Here is a 25129-nt window from a genome sequence, read left to right on the forward strand (position 1 = left end):
TTTTTCTGAATGTGTTTATGTTGGCCACAGCTGGTAAAGTAGTCAAAGTGATCTCATGTTTATTACAGGTTTTAAGTCACTACAAAGGATTCTGTCACTTTGATTATGTTGCTTTGGCTAAGATGTATTTGTGTCTGTTGAGGAGAGTGGAAAAATGAGAAATAAAATAATTTTCTTAGTTTATTGAAATATATTTCTTACCTTCTGGGGCATAATAGTAGTAGCTGACATTTGTGTAGCACTTTCAGGTTGGCAAAACGCTGGCCTCATTTATTTTTTTTTCTAAATAGTGTTTTATTTTTCTAAATACATGCTAAGATAATTTTCAACAATCATCTTTGCAAAAACTTGTGTTGCAATTTTTCTCCGTCTCCCCCTCTTCCCAAGACAGCAAACAATCTGATATGGATTATATATATGCAATTCTTCTAAACATATTTCCATATTTTCCATGCTGTGCAAGAAAAATCAGATCAAAAAGGAAATGAGAGAAAAGGGAAAAAACAAGCAAAGAAACAACAAAATGGTGAAAATACTATGCTTTGGTCCACATTCAATCTCCATAGTTCTCTCTGTGTGCAGATGGCTCTCTCCATCACAAGTCTATTGAATTTTCTTTGTATCACCTCATTGTTGAAAAGAACCAAGTCCATCTTAGCTTATCATTACATAATCTTGTTACTGTGCACAGTATTCTCTTGGTTCTGCTTACTTAATTTAGCATCAGTTCATAGACTTACTCTATTTCACTTGACCCTCCCATTAACCATCTGAAATAAGTTAAATATTACTTCAGACAGAAGAAACTGGCTTTGTGAGAGTTTAAGTGCTTTTGGTTACCATCTAATAAGTGTCTTATAACTCCAGATCTTTCCTTTCTCCAAGTCGTCTAGCACTATACATTTGCTGAGAATGAACTAGGGTACTCTACTCAAGCAATTGAAATTGAAGGAAGGAAAAAAGAATTGCTTAAAGAACACACTGAACATCAAATTCACTGTCCATGAAGATACTTCTAATAATGGAAATAAGGGAGCAGACTAGATGGATTGAAAAGTCTCACAATAAGAAGACAGATTTATAAACCTGTTCATTGTTGTCCTTAATGAATTCTTGTTACCAGGATTGAATTGTATTATATCCCTTAGTATGGGAAAAATATACAAACAGAATTGTGAAAGTGGTGTTTGATAACCTTTGCAGAATGATGGAGAGATGGGAAAGGTTCTAAGACCTAGAAACCAGGAAACATTCCATATTTCAAAAAATAGATGAAGGCAAAAATCTATGTGAAGATCCAACAAATGGGACCCAGAAGAAGTAGTCAAGACAGGTGGAAGGAGAAGCAGGAGAGCACAGTGTCATGAGAGCTTAGAATAGAATCATTGTCACAAGCTGCACATAAATATTAGTTATCATAATAAATGTTATTATAATTATAAGTTATTATAATATGATTATTATTAATATTAGTATTCCCTTAGATTTGGGAGTTGAGATTATTGATATTTTGAAGAGAGTTTTAGTAGAAAGATAGAGTCTGAATCCAGACTACCAAAAGTTAAAAAGTGAGCAAAAAAAATGGAGGCATGAATTGTTAAGAGCCTTCTCTTCATGATTAAAATCATGAAATAAATGCAAGAGAGATAGAGGATGCTAGCTAGTGGGGATGGATAGATCCACTGAAGGTTTTTTGTTTTCTTTTTTTGAGGGCATGTAGAGAGGTTTGCCCTAGCAACTCTTCATGGGAGACAAGATGGAGGTGAAGGAGGAGATCATAATAGAAAACATCTGAGTGATATAAGATGGGGAAGTGGTGAGAAAAGGGAGCTCTTGATGGATGACTCAGTTTTTTCAATGCAGTAGGAGACAGTGTTCTCAGCTGAAAGGAAGAGGAAGTTTGGAAAGATTTTTACCAGGTTTGAAAAAATTTGGTGGTGAGTGTGATAGTGAATCAATTAAAGAGGTATAAAAGGATCTTGTCATACTGAGGGCCTCAGAGATTATATATCTCAATGTAATGGAACCCAGTCAGCCATGGTTTTGTGATTTACTGCAACTTTAGTCTATCTTCCACTCAGCTATCAAATTTGATCTCCCTAAAACAAAGGGAGCCTGACAGTGTCACTCCTCTCCCCTATTCAGTAAACTTTCAGTGGTTCCTTATTATCCTAAGATCAAATATACAGTCTTTGGTTTTTTTAAAGCCCTTTGTCTCCTGGTCGTCCCTTACTATCTTCCCAGTTTTCTTAAAGATCACTCCCCTCCATGTACTCTGCATTCCAGTGACACTGACCTATTGCTGTTCCTAGAAGAAGATACCCCATCTTCCAACTCTACAGTTTCATTTGGTGTCCCTTATCCCTGTTATTCTCTTGCTCATCAATATCTCCTGCCTTCAAGTTCCAAATAAAATCTTACCTTCTGCAAGAAATCTTTTCTGATCCTCTTTTTTCTTTGTTATCTAAAATTTGTCATGTATATCCTTTTTTTTTGTCTACAGGTTTCTATGTTGTCTTCCCCCTTTATTAGACTATGGGATCCTTAAGAGTAGATACTTATTTTATCCTTTCTTTGAACCCCCAGCATCTAATACAGCGCCTAGAACATAAAAAGTGTTTTGTACATACTTGTTAATTTGACTTGTATTGATGCAGCATGGTATAACAATGGGAAGATAATGTGGTAGAGGGAAATAGTCAAAATTCTTGTTCTGAATTTATTTATTGTAAGATGTATGGGGTTAGATAAATTATTTTATTTATCTGACTCTCAGTGTTTTTGTCTTTAAAATGGTCATAATTTTCTATTGCATGTAAACCAAAGAATAATACAGTAACATGTCTTCTTATTTTCCTCTACCTAATAGTAAGTTGTCATTAGAAAATGCTTTTTAAACTGTAAAATGCTGCAGAAATATCAATTATTATTTATATTTTTGTTCATTGTAAAGGAGACCATAGAGAGTTTCAAGATGACATAAAATCATTATTTTAGCAAATAAAATTGTTCAGTAATGGAAGTTAGTGAGTTTTGGCGTCACTGTTGTATGAAAAGAATTAAAGACCTCCAGTAATATTGAGTAGGTCATCTCTAAATGTAGGGAGACAAGGACCAGAATTATACTAGATAAGGGGAAAAAGGGAGGACATTAATATATTAGCCAGTTATTAGATATCAGGCATATAACCAGGAGCTTAAAAGGCATGGATGAATTTTCATCTGCACTGGTAAAGGTATGTCTATATTGATGCTATCATAAAGTTATTAAAATATCATAGTAAAGTATGTAAAATCTGTGGGTAGCATTTAAAAGAGATAAATTTATGTAAAGTTCTATCCCTGGACTCAAAAAATAAACTACACATGTCCTAGATTTGGGCAGCATGGCTAGAAAGCAATTCATATGAAAAAGTTAAATCACTGACATTAGGTTGTAGAATTGAAAGAAGCATTTGTTGTTGCTGAGTTGTTTCAGTAGAATTCAACTTTTTATAACCCCATCTGGGGTTTTCTTGTCAGAGAAACTGGAGTGGGTGCCATTTTCTTCTTCAGCTCATTTTACAGATGAGGAAAATGAGGCAAACAGAGGTAAGTGACTTGTCCAGAGTCACGCAGCTTATCTCGAGGCCAGATTTATACTCAGGAAGATGAATCTTCCTGACTTTAGGCCTAGCATTCTACCCATGGCACCACTCAGCTACACTGAAAGAAAAGCAGTGTGTTCAGAAAAAAAGATGATACACCTCTCAGATTGACTAAGAAGACAGGAAAAGATTATGACGAATGTTGGAGGGGATGTGGGAAAACTGGGACACTGATAACATTGTTGGTGGAATTGTGAACACATCCAACCATTTGGGAGGGCAATCTGGAACTATGCTCAAAAGGTTATCAGACTGTGCATACCCTTTGATCCAGCAGTGTTTCTACTGGGCTTATATCCCAAAGAAGATCTTAAAGGAGGGAAAAAGGGACCTTATGTGCAAGAATGTTTGTGGCAGCCAACTTTGTAGTGGCCAGAAACTGGAAACTGAGTGGATGCCCATCAACTGGAGAATGGTTGGGTAAATTGTGATATATAAATATTATGGAATATTATTGTTTGGTAAGAAATGACCAACGGGATGATTTCAGAAAGGCCTGGAGAGACTTACAGGAACTGATGCTGAGTGAAGTGAGCAGGACCAGAAGATCAAATGGCTTCTTTAATAGGAAGGGAGAGGGTGGGCAGAGGGGGTGGGGTTTTGTTGGTGGAGTTCTTAAAGTAAAGGTGTGGAGGATTACTTTTCAAAATATTGTTGAGGGGATTCCTTTTTCAGAACTAGGTTAAGACTAAATGATCTTCAAGGTCCATGGAACTATACAATTCTCTGCAAAAGTTTGATTTAAATAAGAATGCAAAAAATGAATATTTGGTGTAGAGGAGAAATTGTGTTAAAAGAAACTGATTCTCTATTTCATCTTTCTAGATTAAAATCACCGGGTTCTCTGAAACCAGATATGGAAATTAAGTCGAAAACTCCTGTGGCCCCAATTTGCCAGGGCCATGCAAAAGCAGGACAGGTATTATATTTAAAAACAAGTTCACAACACAGTTTTCCTTAATCTCTCATTTCTGTTTTTTAAATAGGATGATATGATTGTTTTTTTTTTCAGCTTTTATTTATTTGTTTGTTTATTTGTTTGTTTGTTTGTTTGTTTGTTTTTAATGACTTTTTATTTAGAGAACGCATGCCAGGGTAATTTTTTACAGCATTATCCCTTGCATTCACTTCTGTTCCGAATTTTCCCCTCCCTCCCTCCACCCCCTCCCCCAGATAGCAAGCAGTCCTTTACATGATATGATTGTTTTTAAAGTCAGTTGAGGTGTCTCAAGCAATCAGCACCAAAACTGAGCCAGTAATTTGTGTTACTAACCTACAGACTCTTATCCCTTTTCCATGTCATCACATATTAATCACTGGATTAATAGTTTTTTACTCCTAAATAGTTTTTTAAAAATCTTGGGGACTTCATGTAAAAAAACTTTCATTATTGACAGTTTTCTTACAAATTTTTTTCCACAAAATGTGCTTGGTGATCACAAACCCTGTGAGAGCTGACAAAATTACTGGCTGTTTGAAGGGGGAGAAAGAAAGTAGTGAGTTTAATATCTCCTTCAACTTGCTATTTTAGGAGATGTGCTATGTATGCTTACAACGAGCCCAGCGGAATGTGCCAGTGTTAAGCACTGAAGACAAGAAAAGAAAGGAAATAGAAGATGACCGTATCATGCAACAATATCTAATGCTGAAAGACCAGGAGGCAATCCACAAACATCAGGTAGATATCCCAGCATCAGCTAGGCAATTTGATAGCACAGACAGTAGAATGGGGCTCAGAGTAAGGAAGAGCAATCTTCATGAATTCTAACCTGGCTTCAGACACTAGCTCTGTGATCCTGAACAAGTTGATTAGCCTTGTCTGCCTCAGTTTCCTCTTCTGTAAAATGAGCTGGAGGAGGAAATAGTAAACCATTCCAGGATTTTTGCCAAGAAAACTCCAGATGGATCACGGAAAGTCAGATACAATCAAAATGACTCACCAACAACAGACTAAGTTAATCTCTAAACTCCCTTCTTGTTTTAAAAGAATCCCAAAGTTCCGATTCAGAATAGGTTTAAATGTATAAGATATCCATGCCATTCTCTACTCTGAAAATGTATTTCTCTTATTTTTGCTTATTTAGCTTCTACTCCTGTTTCTTCCATGAAGCCTCTCCCTGTTTTCCTAAAATAATTCATCTTTGTTCCACTTATCCCTGATACCATTTCTTTATAAGTTTCTGGTATACTTATCATATTCTATTTTTATCCTACATATATATATATATGTATATATTTATACATATATATATACATGTACATATATTTCTCTCTCTATATATATGAAAAATATATATACACACATAAATATACATATTCTGTCCTTCTATACTGTAAGCTTTTTGAGCGCAGGGATTGAATTTTAATATACTGAAATCAAACTTCATATAGCTTTTTAGACTGTTTTTTTTCTCTCTTGGAAAATCAGAGTAATATTTGCCTTTCTTTTATCCTGCAATACAATGTCTTTTCATCCATGATCTTTCAAAGATCACTAACAGGATCAACAACAAAAAAAAGTAATAGAGGATGGAGTTCATGGGGGCCTGCAATACACAATGTCTTTTCATCCATGATCTTTCAAAGATCACTAACAGGATCAACAAAAAAAAGTAATAGAGGATGGAGTTCATGGGGGCCATATGACTTAAATTCACCAAGAGCAGCAGGTGCTCTTTAATCATATATTTTGCTTTATAGTATGGCATTGTAAATAGAGAATTGGGGATGAAACCAGAAATATCCCAGTTAAGGTCCTGTCCCCCAACACATGTTGCTTCTATAACAATAGGCAAGTCACTTAATCTCTCTGTGTTCTAGGCAACTTTCTAGGTTGTAAAGAAGGTGCTGACCTGTCTTGATAGAGGGAATTTCTTTCCCCCGGTATCCCATCTATGAATAAAATTACAAGTCTAGTCCATATCCACATGCCCCTTAGTTAACCTTAATTATCAACTATCTATTATCTCTTTTCATTTTCTTCTTTTCCATTCCAAAATCCATTCCTCATGGCAAACAAAATATGCAAAATATGAGCCAAAAGCAAAATATAAATTGAGCAGCTAGCTCTCCATTCTCTCTGTCATTAACATTTGTCCCTTGGAGTAATGGTCCAACCATTCATTCTGCAGTAGTGATGTAATTAAAAGCTGATTTTTGTTATTTTGATTTTTTTTTCATTAGCTTTAGGTCACTATTTTCTGAATCTCAGTTCTTTTGTTCAGTTGCTTATCCCTTTCAGCTTTATGCCATCTGAAGTTATAGATTCATTCAAGTTCCTGGCAAAAAATAGGAACAAGTTTAAGCATAGACTTATATAGCACTCCATTAAGAGAGCTTCCAGATTTATATAATTTCATTAATCACTATTCTCTGGGCTTTGTCTTAAAATCACCTTGCTGGACAACTGTCTAGAATTTTCAAAGCCTTGCTATGTCCTCAGTATTATCCTTATTTATTCCTAATAAAAGTGTCAAAAATTTTGCTTGTGTCCTTTAAAAATTGGTCACAAAATATCTCACAAAGAAGTAGTTGTAGGGTTTTCTTCAGAATCAATGTCTTCTAGATCTTTTTATCTTCCAAAAAGAGACCAACCTAAGTCTTATAGGCATTTAGTGCTTACTTGCCTCAGGAGGAAAAAAAATAACACAAAACATTGCTGCTAGTCACTAGAATCTTCACTTGCTTTTAATACCTGTTGGAGAGATCATTTATTATTTAGGTTTTCCTTGAATATTGCTATTTCCACAGTAAACTGCCTGTTGGTATATCTGTTCATGGTGCCTGGGAATCTATCAATGGAGAATATCCTCATTACTTGGCTTCACTTAACCTAAATACTAATCAATAATTAGACTGTTGTAAAGCTTCTAATGCAAACTGCAGTATGCAACTGCAAAAGATAATCTTTGCTGAAATACTTTTAAATTCTCAATCTCTTCTTTTCTCTCCTTTTCTCTCTCTATTCCTGTTGCTCAGTACCAGTTGGATGTATATTTTCAATGCCTTATGTTATCATTCTACTTCTTCCAGTGCTGAATATAGTAGATATTGAATAATTGCTGAATTAAATTCAGAAAAGGACATTTTTGGGCATAATCTGTTACTTTTGGTGTCATTTTAATGGACTGTTGCTGTTTTTTGAAAGGCAGGCTTTTGCTGAACATTGATAGCTCAGAGAGTTGTTTTATTCAAATTCACATTTTAGTATGTTTATTTCTTTTTTTTAAATAGGCTAAAAGCTTGGCCATTCGAGAACAAAATCAGAAAAATGCTGCATATAATCTTGGAGTTGCTGAAGCTATCAGAAACCACAAGATGGAGAAACCTGAATTTTATGTAAGTATTCCTTTCCCTTCCCATTTCTTCCTCTTCCTTTCTTTCCTTTCCTTTTTTTCCTCCCTTTCCTTTTCCCTTCCTTTTTAATTTGTCCCTTTATTCATTTGGTGTCATTGCCTATCAATTTATCACAGATCTGAGTTTAAATCACTTGTGATACTTCTTACTTATGTGACTGTGGACAAGTCACTTAACTAAATCTTTGAGTATCAATTTCTTGATCTAAAAAAATTCCTTTTAAGTATGCATCTCCCTAGGTTGTTATGTATATATTATAACTATCAAATGATAAAATTTTGTCCTTCTCTTCATTCTTATATTTCTTCCTTTTTTTTTTTTTTGTTATGTCTGAATGATAGAGATGCTGTGGTGTAATGTTAGTGCTTTTATTCTTTGTGAATTGGAGTGTCAGCTGGTCTTTCATTGCTTTTGAGTTCTTCAATTTATATACCATAAAGTTTTTATGGGAAAAGATTTTGCACCAAGCAACCTGCAGTAATAAATTAGACTGTTATATTAATCTCCTTTACTATTTACTGATATCTGATGCAACACTTTCTTTGTGATGAAAGTTAGACACTGTTTAATGTGAACATTTTGGGCCAGTGTAATTTTTCTTACAAGTGCAATCAACTAACAATTGGATATGGCTTCTACCTTGGAATTGAAATAGACATTGGACTTAAAATTGGTTGTTTTGGGCAAATTAAGAAATATTAAGTGCCGGTGTTCTGTACATACATTGTACTTTAGATACAAAGACAAAAGTAGTCCCTGACTTCAAGGAAATAATATTTTGTTATTGTGTTTTTTAGTCATGTCTGACTTTTCATGACCCCACTGGAGATTTCTTGGCAAAGATACTAGAGTAGTTGTTGCTGAGTAGTTTCAGCAGTGTTCAACTCTTTGTAATCCATTTAGGATTACTCCAGAGACGTGAAGTAGTTAGGCATTTCTTTTTTCCAGCTCATTTTACAGATCAGAAAACTGAGGCAAAAAAATGACTTGTTCAGAATCACACAGCTACTGAGTATCTGAAGCTGGATTTGAACTCACAAGGATGAGTCTTCCTGATTAAAAAATAATCAAAGGAGATTGTCTTGACTACCCACATAGAAAAAAAAATCAGTGGGATGAAGAACATCTGTCTTTCTAGATCAAGGCTGTACAACTGAGATATAGTATGTTACGCAGAGTGTAGGGTGCATTGAGTAGAAAGCTGCCTTTGAAGTTAGGACACATATTGCCTGTGTGATCTTGGCCAAGTCACTTAATTTTTCATGCTTCAGATAACTCTCTAAGACTATAAATTGAAGAGAAGGTGCCAATCTACATTGGGAAAGGAGTTCTTTCTTGGTAGCTCCCCATACCAATGAGATCATATGTTCAGATCCTATTCTTATGATATGTAGTTAGCTGGACAAATAAATTCTAGGGTTTATCATTGAGTAAGTATATAGCTTTACAGTTAATAAAATGGATAATGAGTTGAGTTCAAAATTGACTAGAAGAAAGAGAATAGGTCAGATGAATTTGGAGAAATTAGACAGTTTTTCCTGTTTTCATACTTCTCTCTTAAACAAATGCCCATACCGTTTTTCCCGTTTGCATTATATATTTTATTTTTCCCAGTTACATGTAAAAACAAATTTATTTATTTTTTTAAAATTTGAGGATACTTCCTGTGTCCTGCTTTTGTGACCCTGGAAAGGCTGGTTCCTATGCTTGACATGTAATTTCTCTCTACCTCTAACTGATGGAATTCCTTGAATGTTACCAGGCTCAGCTCAAATATTTCTTTGTATTAAATTTGTATATATTTTATATTTTTCTATGTGCCTTTTATCTTTTTTCCTGCAATAGAATGTACACACCTTCAGGCCAGGATATGTTTTTGTATCTTAAAAATATTTTCCATATCTTTGTATTTGTATCTCTATTGTCATGCATATAGTAAGTAGGTCCTTAATAAATGAATGGAAGAACCCATTGCTTTAATGCAAAACATCCATTATTAACTATGTAGGATCTCAGTTTGCTCAATACATGAGTTAGATATGGAGAAAGATACCCAATAGAAAAAGATTTTTGATTTATTAAAACCATTCACAAGACATTGATAAGAATTATCCACTAGTGAAGCCTATCAGTTTTTAAAAAACTTTTCAATATATAGTATACCCTCACTTAACTTGTTGATTTGACTTGACATTTGATAACTGTTTATTTGAACACAGTATCTAAAAATTGTTAGGCAGCATAAAATTGATTTTGGATATTGAAAAGACTGATGAGGAGCAAAGCATATAAAATAAACTCCATTTATGTGGGGGGTTTTTTGGGTTAGAAAAAATTTTGTTTTATTTGATCTTTTTATATAGCCCGTCCTGGGTTAGCAACAGTATCTAATTATGAGGGAAGTTGAAGGGAATAAACATTTAAATAAATGTGACAGGCACTATGCTAAACACTTTACAATTATCTTATTTGATCCTCACAATAGCTTGAGAGGTTGGAGCTTATATTAGCACCATTTTACAGTTGAGGAAAGTGGGGCAAACAAAAATTAAGTGACTTGCCCAGGATCATGCAGCTAGTAAAATCTGAGGATGAATTTAAACTCATCTTCCTGATGCTAGTTCCAGCACTGTGTGCACTACATTGTCACCTGGATGCTATGGTCCCAAAGAACTTGATTAGAAGAAAGAGCCAGGAAAGGATTCCTATCTCTTGTTACTTATTATCATTCTATTTCTTGTTACTTGTTGTCAGCTTCTGAACTAATCCTACTTTAGTATAGTGAGGGTTTTTTTTTTCCTTTTAGAATATTACAGGTCTGAGCAAGTTGAATGTGTGAGAAAATGGGTACATTAAAGAATCAGGTTCTTAGTGGCTGGTGTTTTAGCAATTTGGCTTCCCAATGTCATAGTTCCATGTATCTTATACTGATGTTGCATCTTCTGTTTGTCCTGAGAATAGGATTGCCTTGTGGGGTTCAGCTAATACACAGATAGGTTGTGTTAGGGATTAGAGAAAACTCATCTGGTTGAACCATCAATAGATAAGTTTCCTAGAATGAAAGTTGGTTTTCAAGATAGTATATTTCCTGACTCACATCTGACATATGATTTTCTTATTTACCAATAATAGGATTAGGAGTAGAATGGAGAAGAAAGGGACAGTAGACAGCAGCTTTAACACAAGACCTCTTAATTTAACTCATCACTTCCATGAAATTTGACTTAAAGGAGACTTAAGTTTAAAAAAAATATTTATTTGGAAGGACCATTTCAGAGGAAGAACTTAATTATAATAGATTCCTTTGCAAAATAACATTCTTTTAAAAAATAACAGTAGCTTATTTTACTTTTCAAAATACATGCAAATATGGTTTTCAACATTCATCCTTTTTTTTGTTGTTGTTTTTTCTTTTTTAAATAAGTTTTTATTGACAGAACCCATGCCAGGATAATTTTTTACAGCATTATCCCTTGCACTCACTTCTGTTCCAATTTTTCCCCTCCCTCCCTCCTTCCACCCCCTCCCCCAGATGACAAGCAGTCCTTTACATGTTAAATAGGTTACAGTATATCCTAGATACAATATATGTGTGCAGAACCGAACAGTTCTCTTGTTGCACAGGGAGAATTGGATTCAGAAGGTATAAATAAACTGGGAAGAAAAACAAAAATGCAAGCGGTTTATATTCATTTCCCAGTGTCCTTTCTTTGGGTATAGCTGTTTCTGTCCATCCTTGATCAATTGAAACTGAATTAGCTCTCTTTATCGAAGAGATCCACTTCCATCACAATACATCCTCAAACAGTATCGTTGTTGAGGTATATAATGATCTCCTGGTTCTGCTCATTTCACTTAGCATCAGTTCATGTAAGTCTCGCCAGTCCTCTCTGTATTCATCCCGCTGGTCATTCCTTACAGAACAATAATGTTCCATGACGTTCAACATTCATCCTTGAAAAACTTTGTATTCCAAATTTTTCTCCCTTCCTCCCCCCATGCAGCAAATAATCCCATATATGTTAAACATGTGCAATTCTTCTAAGCACATTTCCACATTTATCATACTGCACAAGAAAAATAAGATCAGAAGGGAAAAATGAGAAAGAAAAAGCCAAAGGCGAAAATACTTTGCTATGATTCATATTCAGTCCCTATATTGCTCTCTGCAGACGCAGATGGCTCTATTACAAATCTTATTAGAATTGGCCAGAATCACCTCATTTTTGAAAAGAGCTAAGTCCATCACAATTGAGAACCACATAATCTTGTTTTTGTTTACAATGTTCCCTTGTTCTACTCACTCCCAGTGAGTCTTTCCAGGTCTTTCTGAAATCAGTGCTCTAATAGTTTCTTATAGAACAAAAATATTCCATTACATGCATATACCACAACTTAAAATAACAAATTCTATAAAGATTGCTGTTCTGTGCTAATTATTTTTTACACACACGTGTGCCATTTCTGACAATGTATTTACCTGTACTTACCTCAGTTAAATTTAAGGAATTTGTGGATGGAATTTTTAAAATGCATGTTGACAATGTTATAACTTCTCACTCTCAGGGAAGATAAGTTGAAAATGTTGTGAAGATAAAATATATTTCTTGAAGTAGATTGTTAGAGGACATTCGGCAGCAAGTCTTGTCAAGTTTAATTGCTTACCATGTCCAACAGCAGGAGTTAGTTATACTAAATTACTGATGGAATGATTTCTCTAGCATTTAGCTCAATGGTTGGCATATTTAATCACTTACAAAATGCTTTTTTATTCATTCGTTCAAGATGATTCAGTCATCTCCACCACATATTGAGCCACGTATCTATGACTGTTTCCATTTCACAGGTTCACAGGAATTATATCTAGAAGGAACCAAAGGGAGATTATCAAGTGCAACCCTTTAGTTTTTCAAATAAATTAAGGCTCAGACATTCTAGATTACTGACTTTATGGAATAGTTGTTTAAATGGGTAGTAAATAATAAGTAGCAGAGGTAATATTTGAATTCAGGACCTCCAACTCCAAATTTAGGACTCTTGCCATTCCTATGTTGACTGGTTTAGCTAAAGATTCATAGGCAAAAAGAGGATATATTCTAGATATTTTCTAATTTTACCCACTCACTGTTAATCTTTATCACGGTATACTGGAATCTATGATATTTGGTCAAGGTGTGTCATTCATCATTAAATGGGATCCAAGATGCCAGATTATTCTATATTTGCAACTGGATATGGAAAGATATACAATTGAGGTATTATAGTCATTTGCAAGCCATCAATATGAGTTATCCACTACTAAATGATGTCTTTAAAAGGTGACACCAGGAGAATCACCAGAGCTTATTACAAATGCTTTTCGTAGAGCAGAAAATTTCTGCATTAGTCACATAAAGAGATATATGTCTCAGTCTGTCCTTTATCAGAAAATGAGGAGCATAGTTCACCATGAGTCTTCTGGAATTTTGCTTGATCATTGTGTTGATTAGAGTTCCTCAGGATTTCAATATTGTTTGTCTATGTGGTATTGTTGGTACTGTATAAATTGTTCCAATTTGGCTCACTTTACTCTGCATATGCACATCTTCCCAAATGTCTCTCAAACCACCTCCTTTAGAACAATAATGTTCCATGATACTCATGTGTCATACACCAAAACTTGTTCAGCCATTCTCCAATTAATGGTTTCCTATCTGGCTCACACTCAGTTTCTAATTCTTTGTCACCAAAAATAGTTGCTGTGGATGTTTTTGTATGTGTGGATGGGGTATAGACCTAATAGTAGTATCACTGTATTTGAGAGAGGCTTTTGTATAATAGCTTTAGGGCATAATTCCTACTTGATTTCTGAAACGACTAGACCAGTTCTTTCAATAGTGCTTGTTGCCCACAGCCCTTCCAATATTTGACATTTTCCTTTTTTGTTAACTTTGCCAATCCAATAGTGGTTGAGGAATCTCAGAGTTGTTTTAGTTTGCATTTCTCTAATTATTAGTGATTTAGAACATTTTTCATATGGCTATTGATAGCTTTTATTTCTTCTTATCCATTCTTATACTTTGGGAAATGGTTTGTATTTAATTTAATTAGTTAATCATAGAAATGAGACCTTTACCAAAGAAACCTGTGGCAAATTTTTTTTTTATTACCTGCTGCTTTTCTAATTTTAGCTATATTGCTTTTATTTGTGCAAAAACTTATTTCATATGATCAGAATTGTCCAATATAATTTTTGTGTTCCTTTCTTTCTTTGATAAAGAATTCTTCCCCTATTCAAAGATCTATCATCTAACTTCCTCCTTGTTCCTCTAATTTGCATATGATATCACTTCTTATGTCTAAATCATGTATTCATTAGGAGCTTATCTTAGTATATAGCATGAAATGTTCTTCTATATCTAGTTCCTGCCAGCTTGCTTTCCATTTTTCTCAATAGCTTTTGCTGAATAGTGAATTCTTACCCTAATAGCTAGGATTTTTAGATCTATTAAAATTAGGCTGCCATACTTGTTTCCTTCTTTGTGTTATCTAAGTAATTTGTTTCACTAATCAATTTCTCTATTTCTTATACAGCACCAAATTATTTTTGATAATTATTGCTGTGTAATATAGTTTGAGATCTTGTATTACTAGGTTCCTTTTTTCATTTTTAAAATTAATCCCCTTCTTGTTCTTGAAATTTTTTCTTCCTTCAGATGATTTTTTTTTCCTCCTAATTCTAGAAAGTACTTTTTTTGGGGTAATTTGATAGCATGGCCCTTAATAAATAAATACTTTTTTGAGTATTATCATTTTTGTTATATTTTCTTGGCCTTACCATATGCAATTAATATTTCTCTAGTCATTTAGAAATGCTTTTATTCATACTCAAAGAGAGTTTTATAATTGTTCATATAGTTCCTCTGTGTGTCTTGACAGGTAAACTCCCAATTTATGCTTTTTATAGTAACTTTAAATGGAATTTCTTTATTTTTTCTCTTGGATTTTGTTGATAATACACAAAAATGCTAATTATTTATATGAGTTTATTTTATATTGCAACTTTGGTATGTTAATTGTTTCAATCAAATTTAGAACATCAATCAAGATGGAGAAATCAAATATTTCTCTAAGTAAACCATCACATCATTTACTAAAAAGTGAAAATTTTATTCTTTGCCTAAATTTATTTCTTCAGTTTCTTTTTCTTGTCTCATATTGCTAGGTTTTCTAGGTTTCTTGACATATATTAATAATAATACATATAATATATAATAATATAACAAGATAATGATAATAATTAATAATATAATAATAAAATTGCTTTACTATTGATTTTGTTGGAAAGATCTCTACTTTATTCCCATTATAAATAATATTGGCTCTTGATTTTAGATAGGTAACTATTTATCATGTTAAGGAAAGATTAACTTTCCCCTAAGCTTTCTAAAATTTTTAGTAGGAATAGGTATTGTATGTTGTCAAAAGTTTTTTCTGTATCTGTGGATACTATATCATATTACTTTTGTTTTTACTGTTAATATGGTGCATAACTCCAGGCATTCGCTTCATTTGGGAACACCCTAGTACTGCTCTGCATTGACATGGCCAGTCTCTGCTCATTCCCAGGCCCTCACAGAATTAAACCAATTTTACCAGGTCTTCAGAGCCACGGTTTTGGAAGAACACTAGTTTAAATACCAGTAGCGTGCTCAAGAACAGCCACGTGCAAGCTCAGAGTCTTTTATTCACATGTTCACATCCTGCCCCTGATCTCCCGCTGACTCCCTTGTGAACACCAGGTTAAAGAGAGTGACTTCCTCCTCCTTAGAGCTTAAATAGGGTCTATGAGGTCACATGCACGGCCAATCAGAGGAGGAGACGCATCCCGTTAGGAAGCAATCTCAATATAGCCAGAGTTCCTGCTCATGATGCGGTCCCTGTATGCTCACAGCAAATCACTTCTGGGGTCTCAAGCATTTGTTTGTACTGAACGTGACCTTTCTCCTCTGACCCTTACAGTGTGTAATATTTATAGTTTTTCTAATACTGAATTAATCCTATATTCCTAGTATTAATCTAGCCTTGAGCATAGTGTATAATATTTGATATATGTTGCTATACTAATATTTTAAAAGCTTTTTTTGGCATTAATATCTATTTAGGATCTTGGTCTATAGCGTTCTTTTTTCTGTTTTGAATCTTTCAGGATTAAAATGAAGACCATATTTGTATTATTGATGCAATTTTGTGGGACTCCTTTTACCTTTTAAAAAAGAGCTTAAGTATTTGATAATTCTCTTAATATTTGATAGAATTCCATTCATAAATCCATCTAGTCTTGGTCTGTCCCCCTTTTATTTGTGCAAAAGCTTATTTCATATGATCAGAATTGTCCAATATAATTTTTGTGTTCCTTTCTTTCTTTGGTAAAGAATTCTTCCCCTAGTCAAAGATTTATCATCTAACTTCCTCCTTGTTCCTCTAATTTGCATATGACATCACTTCTTATGTCTAAATCATATATCCATTAGGAGCTTATCTTAGTATATAGTGTGAAATGTTCTTCTGTATCTAGTTCCTGCCAGCTTGCTTTCCATTTTTCTCAATAGCTTTTGCTGAATAGTGAATTCTTACCCTAATAGCTAGATTTTTAGATCTGTTAATTAAAAGTTCACTTATAGCTTAATTTCTTTTTTTTTTCTAACATTGGATTAGGTAAGTCTTTTATTTCCTCTAAAATTAACCTGAACATTTTGCCTTTTTGTAAATATTAATTTCATTCAGTGTGTCAATTTTTTGGCATATAATTAGGGAGAAATAGCTCATAATAATTTATTTTATTTATTTACTGTAAATTCTTTTCAATTTTTATATTGATAATTTGGTTTTCTTTTTAAAATTAGCTAGTGGTTTATCTATTTTAGTTCTTATATGGTTTTTAATTTTTTCTTAAGATTATTTTCTCCTTTAATCTGCTCTCCTAATTCTCCCCATTTCTCATTTTCCTTTTGTCTCTTTTTTCCCAATTAATACTTATTTCTGCATCTAATTCTCTCTCAGTATGTATTTATTCTTTTCTCCTTTTACTACTCCAGATGAGGGTATGGTTAAAGTATATAATCCTTGTCTTATTCAAAGACTAGATACTGATTGGGATAGTATGGTATAGAAGGGATCCTTTTTCAGGTTTGGTTTGGACCAACTTGCCACTGAGAATTCTTTTCCACTTCTGAAGTTCATTCTATTGATAATAATTTGATTCCTCTTCCTTATATCTTTTATAGCTCTCAATCTTGGGTTTCCATGTTTCATTCCTTTTTGATATCTTTTTTTTTTTTTCTGAACTATTTTCTACTGGACTTATAACTTAGTATTTAATTGTTTTCTAATTGTTATGTTTGCAAGTCTTGTTCCCCTCTTCAACAGGAATATGAGCATCTGGAGGTGGGAAATCACTTCTTTTATTGCTCTATAGCAACCAGTAATGAGCTGAACAACCAATGAGTGCTCAACTGATTGAGTGAAGGTTTTTGAATTTTCATCTTTAATGATTTATGCTTTTAGCATAAATAAACAGCTTTTCCTTCATTACAGAAATCCTATATTTTTGACAAACGACCACTTAGTCCTGAGCTTAATTATGCTAAACAAGAGGAGTATTCCCAAGGTCTTCTGAAACAAATGGAGAGCAGACGAGAAAAGGAATTGAAGCAGAAACAGAATGCTGATTTAATGGACCGCCTAGAACAAGTGCAGCTCACAGAAGAGTAAGTCCAGTTTGCCCTTCTCTGAACATTGGAAAAGTGAGTTTCATTGTTAATGGTTTCTGGTGGGATTTTGACCCTAGGCTAATGTTCTCATTACCACTCAGCTGTAATAACTGGCCCCAACAGAAGCCATTTCACAAACCAAAATCTTATTTTTATTATTATTAATTGTTTTCATTAACATAATCATTATTTGGTCTTTCTACATCTATACCCACATTTTTAAGTGCTTCAGGATCCCTAGAGGCAGGCAAAGTCATACATAGTCATGTAGTGAATTGACATTTTCCCCATTTAGGTACAAATGGCTAGATGAGATATAAAACAGAGTAGATATTGTGCTATTCATTACTCTGTTATGCTGTCAAACTCAAATGGAAAGTCAAATAGATCCCTTCTGATCACATACTGATTTAGAAAATCACAATTTAAACATTATCCATGTTATTTTATTTTTATCTTACTAATCACTTCCTAATTACATTTTAATCTGATTCCTATGCAGAAATTTTACTGAGTGAATTTGACATCTCTGTTACATCATCAAAAAAGCATGTCTGTACTTTGCTTAAGAAATATCCTTCCTATAGTAGGATACAATCAAGATTAACTGATTATGGGGGGGGCAGTATCTACTGAATTACAACAAATATTCTAGGAAAAATGTATACAATATATGCTAATGTAATGCTTTAAGTGTATGTCACTACATAAAGGCTATATGTACATGGAATCATCTTTTATAAGTGGAATTCTCTCCTTCTAGGAATCTTGGCAATTGCTTTTGTTTAGTGAATATTCCCACGTTAATTTATCTGTTTTTGAATACAGATTTTTGTCAGTTTTATATACAGTGGACATAATTTGACTATAAATATTCACAGTATTATAATTTTTTAGTTGTATTTTACCTTTTTGTAGCCTTTTTGTTTGTTTAAAAATATTAGCTCTCAGTGGATAGAATCCAATTCTTTTTTCCCCCTGTTTTTGTGCAGTACCCAGCACTGGGTCTCAATTCCCTTTTTTTTTTTTTTTACATTTCTTTTAAAAAATTAATTTTTATTTTAATTCTAAGTTCTCTCACTCTTTCCCTCCCTCTTTCCAGTTATCAAAAAGACAAGGAATTATCATAATTGGGTATCATTCCTAGAGGTGCTGAATTAATTTTTCTTTATAAAGAAATGTAATTTCTTTATATTTTCAGCACACAGCTTGCACACCTGGGTGCTTATGGTTTTGACTGATCAATGATGATGAACTAGATTTCTAGATAAACATTCTGTTCTTTTTCTAACTCTCCTTGTCCTTAGTCTTGCTGCCCAAAGATCAAAGTACTTAAAAGATAGGATGGAAGAAGCACAATATTACAAGAGGGCCTTGGATGTACAGGTAGGACTTTTAGTGTATTACAAGCTTGTCTTGCCCAGTCTGTGTACTGGATCCTTGGGAACACTGTCCCTCTCTCACCATGGATTTAGATAAAGAACAGACCTCCTCCACTGCCTGTCTTTGAGCCGGATTCATCTGAGCCCATCTTTGGGAAGATGGACATGAGTAATGACCGTCTGGCGGAAAGGAAGCAACGGGAACAAAAGTACATGAAGCACCAGCTGCAGGCAGTTGCGGACCACAAAAGGGCAGCCATCCTGCGCCAGTTGGTGGATCAGAGGCGGGATATAGAAATGTTGCAGAAGACCCAGAGAGAGTAAGAAACGAGCTGAAAAATTCATTCATATGGTGCATGCATACATAATACATGTAAAAAAGACTTGGAACACTATGGGCTCATACATACAATACACACATGTACATTAAAGCTCCTTTTTATGCATATAATAGGGGTATAATAAAAATATATATATAATACATATTATAATAGATAATAAATAAATATAAAAAAGCATAAATACAGATATGCATTTATTCATCCCTTCATGTAATCCTCACATACATATGGATATGCAGACATAACTGTGTACATCCAGATACATGCACACTCAAAAAAATCTTGCAAACTTTTTTTCTTTTTTTTTTTTTTTGCTGAGGCAATCAGGGCTCATGACTTGCCCAGGGTGACACAGCTAGGAAGTGTTAAATGTCTGAGGTCAGATTTGAACTCAGGAAGAGGGTTCTTCTAACTTGAGGGCTGGTGCTCAAAACTTTAAGCAAAAATAAGTGGGTCAAGACCCATTTGGCCAGACAGCTGATGAGGATGTAGGCTCTCTGGACTCTGCCTCAGGGTCAGATATGGTTTTGTACTGTAGTTGTGACCATTCTGTAGCTATGATCTATCTCTCCACCCTCCTTTCAGAAGTATCAGTGAATACTTGTTCTGGTGTTCATGACACGACCCTGTGAGGATGGAAAAACATCTCTAAATCATCACCATCGAATTTCTTGTGCTCTTTCCTTGCTCCCATTGACCAAGAGCAGATATCACGTCTAAAGGCAGAAGTAGAGGTCACAGGGCTTTATTTTAACTTCAATCTACCAAAATTGTTAAAACATTCTGTGAATCACCTATTTTATAAGGATGTAAGAAATGACACACTTTATTAGAGTCAGTTATGATCCCTACTCCTCCTGCCTTCCTTTCCCTTCATTTTTCCTCTGATAATTATCACTGGGGGAGAGCAGAGGTAACGCTCTTATGCTAGCCTCAGGAGGTTCAAAGATGTTTTTGCTTTCCCATAATGTCCTATCTAATATACTGCCACAGAAAACCTCTCAGGGCCTGTAGTACTCTCAAGAGGAATGATTGTAATCTAACTGTGAATTGCTATCCAAAAGTAGAATGTGCTTTCTTGGGAAGCAGTAAGCTCTCCATCATTGGAAGTTGTCAAGCAGAGACTTGGAGGCTATTTGTTGGGGATATTGTAGACGGGGCTTTCAGTCCTCAAGTGTAAGTTGCATTAGAAAATCTCTAAGCTAAAAAAGTTTTTTAAAAATGCAAAAAAGAAAGCCTCTAAAGTCTCTTTCTACTCTTGAGATAACTGAAATTGTCTAAACATTTAACAAACACAAAGAATGTTTACTGAGTGCTAAAGATTCTGGGTTTTTTCCCCCCTCCCCTCTAGAGAATAAAAAGAATAAAGAATAAAAAGCTTTGGGCAACCTGGCAGTAGTTCTCTGAAGTGCTGATATTTGCTTAATCCTCTTGGGGGATTTCCCTCCTGCTGTGCTGCCCCCAACAAGCCAGAAGAGCCTCTTAGGGGATTATTGTATTATAATATTTTAATCCACAATCCCTCAACATTTGTCTTTCATATGGTTCTCAGATTTCAGTAGTAACTATCCTGGGTCTCTCGGCTTTTGTGCTATGGCATCTGCCCGTGACCATGGATAATAGTGACAGTTGGATTTCAGAAATTCATTGCTACATGACCTTGAAACTACCATAATATTGGGTAAAAGAGTTTCCTGAGCTGGAAAGACAAGTTTAACTAGGAGAATGGAGAAGTGATTTTTCATGGTAATGGGGAAATGATTTTTTATGGATGGGGCAGAGTTGGCTTGAAGGATGATTGGGGCAAAGCAGCATGAATCTAGGATTAAGTTGCCAAAATTTAATAGAAAAGGAATTCATGACACCAGAGGATTTTTGGGAAGGGATACACTAAAACTAAATTTGTAGTCAGGAAACCTGTCCTGGTTCAAATCCAGGCTTATTGCTTGTAAGCTGTATGACTCTTTTTTGAGGGGTCATTTTCCTCCTTTGAGAAAGGAGGTGTTTCTATTTCAGTTCCACTGCCAATTCTAACAGTAGGACACTGACGTTGGCAAATGGGGATATGGAAAGTTTAGGAAAGAGAGTCTCTACTTCCAAGGGGCTTACAATCTAATGGGGGGGGCAAAACACGAAAGGAAGCAGGAAAGTTGGGGGTGTATGTGGAGGAAAGAGGAAAACTTGAATCTGTGTTGTTAGATTTTTAAAGCATAAATGAATCAGAAATCCTTCACTTTTGATAAATTTAGTCCTGAGATTAATTTTGTGAAGCAAGAGGGTACCCGGGGACATCTTGTTCCATAGAGTTGAAAGCAGGCAGAGCAGCAGATGCAGAGTAGAGTGAGCCAGAAAATCTAGTTTTTGCCTGTAAAGATTTTGGAAAGAATTTGGTACTTTAGCCTCTAGCCCTCCAATTTAGAAGGGAGGGAGGAGGTTGAGGGAGGTGTTGTCAATCAAGGTTTGAATTAATTGCAGGATAATGAGATTAGAAGTGAGCAGAGATGGGTAATAATTTGCTTAAAGTCACATAGCTAGTAATAAGTAGGAATGATCAACTTAATAAAATTTCTTTTTGAGCAGGGATTAAGACATTTGTTGCATTTATCAGTTACAATGCTAGGTATTGGAAATAACAGTGGCAAAAATGAAATAGTCCCTGCTATCAAGGACTAAAGTCTTCTTAGGAAAGATAAAATATACATATAGAATACACAAAATAGTAAATATATAAATCACCTCTATTTTTCTCAGCATGGTTATGAGGCTATACTGGTACCTTCCTTCCCCTCCCTTTTCAGTTCCCTGTTATGTGATGTTGTCTTAAAGTATAGTCACTTTAAGGTCAGGGATTTTTTTTTGTTTTTTGCTTGCATTTGTATGTCTAGCACTTTAGCACAGTGCATGACACATGGTAAAGTTAATAAATATTGCTTATTGCCGCAGCTGAGGAGGGAGGGGAAAAATATTGAGTTTTGAGAGAAAAGGTTTGGAACAACTTCTATAGGGAGAAAAAAGATTTATTTGATACAGTGAAAGTCTAGCAGAAATTAGATAATATAAATTTGTTAATTGATCCTTTCAGCTCAATTTTTTTTCCTTCTGTTCCTGAGCACATGAGAAAGAATAAAGGAGGTGGACAATAGCAGTCATCCAAACCTGGGATTGGGAAGAGATGAATGGTGATAAGAGGACAAGGGATAAGAGTTAGGGCACAGTATAGTACTGAATTGAACTGCTTAACTATAGGATTAAAAGATTATATAAGATTAGGAGGAGAAGAAAGGAAACAGAAGCAAGAGTAGAGTTAATGAACCTGAGAAGGTATTAGAGGGATTGAGGGAATAGAGGTCAGTCACCACTATTAAGATGTAAAATGGAGTTAAGAGGTGTGAAGACAAATGATAGGAGGCCTTGATAAAGGGATTTGGGAGTTTTTGATGGTTAAATGGAACCCCTGTGGGTGATGGAGAAATCTAGAGTGTGACTGTCTCTATGTGGCTAAATTGGAGTGGAAGAAATAGGTCATGGGCTGAGAGGAGATTGAGGGACTAGGAGGTTAGGTGTTACCAGGAACATCAACACATTTGTTGAAGTTTTCCTCCAACATAAAGGCATTATTTTCTTATATAAATATCCCTGAGGTAATCTCTTTAAGAGATTTTCCCTTTTATTAAATCTCAATTTGCCTTTTCACCTCTCACTACTTTGCAGTTTTGCCCTCTGGGTCTCAAAAAAACCAATTTAATTCTCCTTCCATAAATCTTCAGCTTTTTCTTTCCTGCCCATTTCCTTCTTCACTGAGGCCATCACTGGCTTTGGTACCACATAATAAGAGTTCACATATCACTTTTTGTACAACAGCTAGGCAGGCAGAAATATTATTTCTCTCTTCATAGCTGAAAGAACTGAGATTCAGAGAGAAATGACCATTTCTGGTTATTATTATTTCTAATATCTTTTGACTCCAAATACAAATCATTTCCCATTTTGCCAAGCTGTCCAGTACAAAGGGGCCCATTTTGATGTTACAAAATAGTCTTGATCACAGTACTAAGTATTGGAGGTATGTGGTATCCAAAAAGAGCATTGGCAGTGGAGTCCAGAGCACCTAAGATTCAAATCTTCTTCTGAACCCTTATCCACGTATCTGATCTTGAGGATGCCATTCTCCTTGTTCTCAACTGTAAAATGGGTGTGTGTGTGTGTGTGTCTAGATTAGGTGGTGTCTCTCACAGGGTTTTTCCATTAGATCTATGATCCTATGTGACCATGAGCCAGTGGCTTAGTCTCTCTGGGCCTCTGTTTCCTGCTCTGCCCAAGGGTTGGTAAAATAATCTAATAAAAACCTGACCGGCTCTTGCATCCTGGAGATAATCTAATAAAGACCCCACAAGCTCTTGCATCCTGGAGATAATCTATCTAATAAAGACCCCCATTAGCTTTTGCATCCTGATTCTAGGAAGAGGAAGGATACTCAAAATGCAGATAATGCAAACTATTGAAAACATTTTTATTTAGAGGATACTGACCTCTAGTGGCTATTGCTAGTCTAAAGTAAGGGGAGAATATCATCAACTCAGTGTGTAGTTGGGGGTTCACTTTGGAACGCCCAGATAAAAATAAGAACAAATTAAAAAGACATGGAAATAAAAAAAAACACTTGATATTTTTATGAGGACTTGAGAAAGTGAAAATGAAACAATTAAATAGGGGATTTGGTGTATTAGAGAGAGCACTGGATGAAGAGGAGATTTGGGGAGGCGGGTTTTAGTCTAACTGCTCACCTAACTTGCTATGTGATTTTGGGCAATCAGTTCACTTTACCCATCTGGATCTCAATGGTATTATCTCTTAAATGAGACTACATGGTCTCTAAGAACATTCTGCGTTCTGTGGACTTCATACCCTGTTAAGCATCCCTGATATTGATAGTATATTTGAAGACCACTGGCATAGAAATACTATCTTTCCCCCTAACCCAAGTCACAGAATATGTGGGAGGAAACATGATATTAGGGAAAGAGCATTAAATATGGAGACAAAAAATCTGCTTTCAAATTTGCTCACTGAAGTTTCCTTATTTAGAAAATGAGGATCATAATCTTGCCTTTACTGCTTCATAGGTGGTTTGAGAGTCAGCACTCTGTAAGCTAAAATGTGGCTGGATTAGATGGTCTTTGCTTGAGAAATGTGAGCACTAATTATTAGAGACTGAGAAAAAACATCATCATTGTATCTGGAGGTCAAACAAATAATACTCTATTCATTTCTGTGCCAAAATGACACCACTGCATACATTACTGGGTACATAGCCTCCCAGGCAATGGAAGGTTTGTTTTGCTTAACAAAGAAGTTGCCTGTTTCACTTGCTGATTCCTGTTTGCTTTCCACCCTCCCCCCAAGTTTATTTCAGTGCCAAATTTTCCCCCATGACTTCAACGGGGTGAGATTAAATATGGACCATTGTAATGACCATGATGACAGAGGGGAAAGCTTGTGACTACTAGTCCCTTAAGGGGTGAATTTCCATTAAATTCAGTATTTATCAGAGTATAGGAAGCAATGGTTTTGAAAACCAAACTCTAGGAAACAGCATAAGATAATGGAAAGATCTCTAATTAGCTTGAGAGTAGAAGGTCTGGGCGCTAGTA

General features: G+C 34.9%; 1 protein-coding gene across 1 annotated transcript in view; it reads left to right on the forward strand.

Annotated features, from left to right (window-relative positions):
• CCDC81 (coiled-coil domain containing 81) overlaps positions 1–25129 on the forward strand; it is a 70754-nt gene that overhangs the window by 41767 nt on the left and 3858 nt on the right. Inside the window, exons 8-13 of the mRNA XM_051987287.1 lie at positions 4473–4566; positions 5179–5325; positions 7881–7985; positions 17580–17752; positions 19063–19141; positions 19231–19457. Coding sequence (XP_051843247.1) covers positions 4473–4566; positions 5179–5325; positions 7881–7985; positions 17580–17752; positions 19063–19141; positions 19231–19457 — 825 coding nt within the window. The remainder of the gene's footprint in view (positions 1–4472; positions 4567–5178; positions 5326–7880; positions 7986–17579; positions 17753–19062; positions 19142–19230; positions 19458–25129) is intronic.

This window comes from Antechinus flavipes, chromosome 3, assembly GCF_016432865.1.
Source record: "Antechinus flavipes isolate AdamAnt ecotype Samford, QLD, Australia chromosome 3, AdamAnt_v2, whole genome shotgun sequence".
Lineage (NCBI taxonomy): Eukaryota > Metazoa > Chordata > Mammalia > Dasyuromorphia > Dasyuridae > Antechinus > Antechinus flavipes.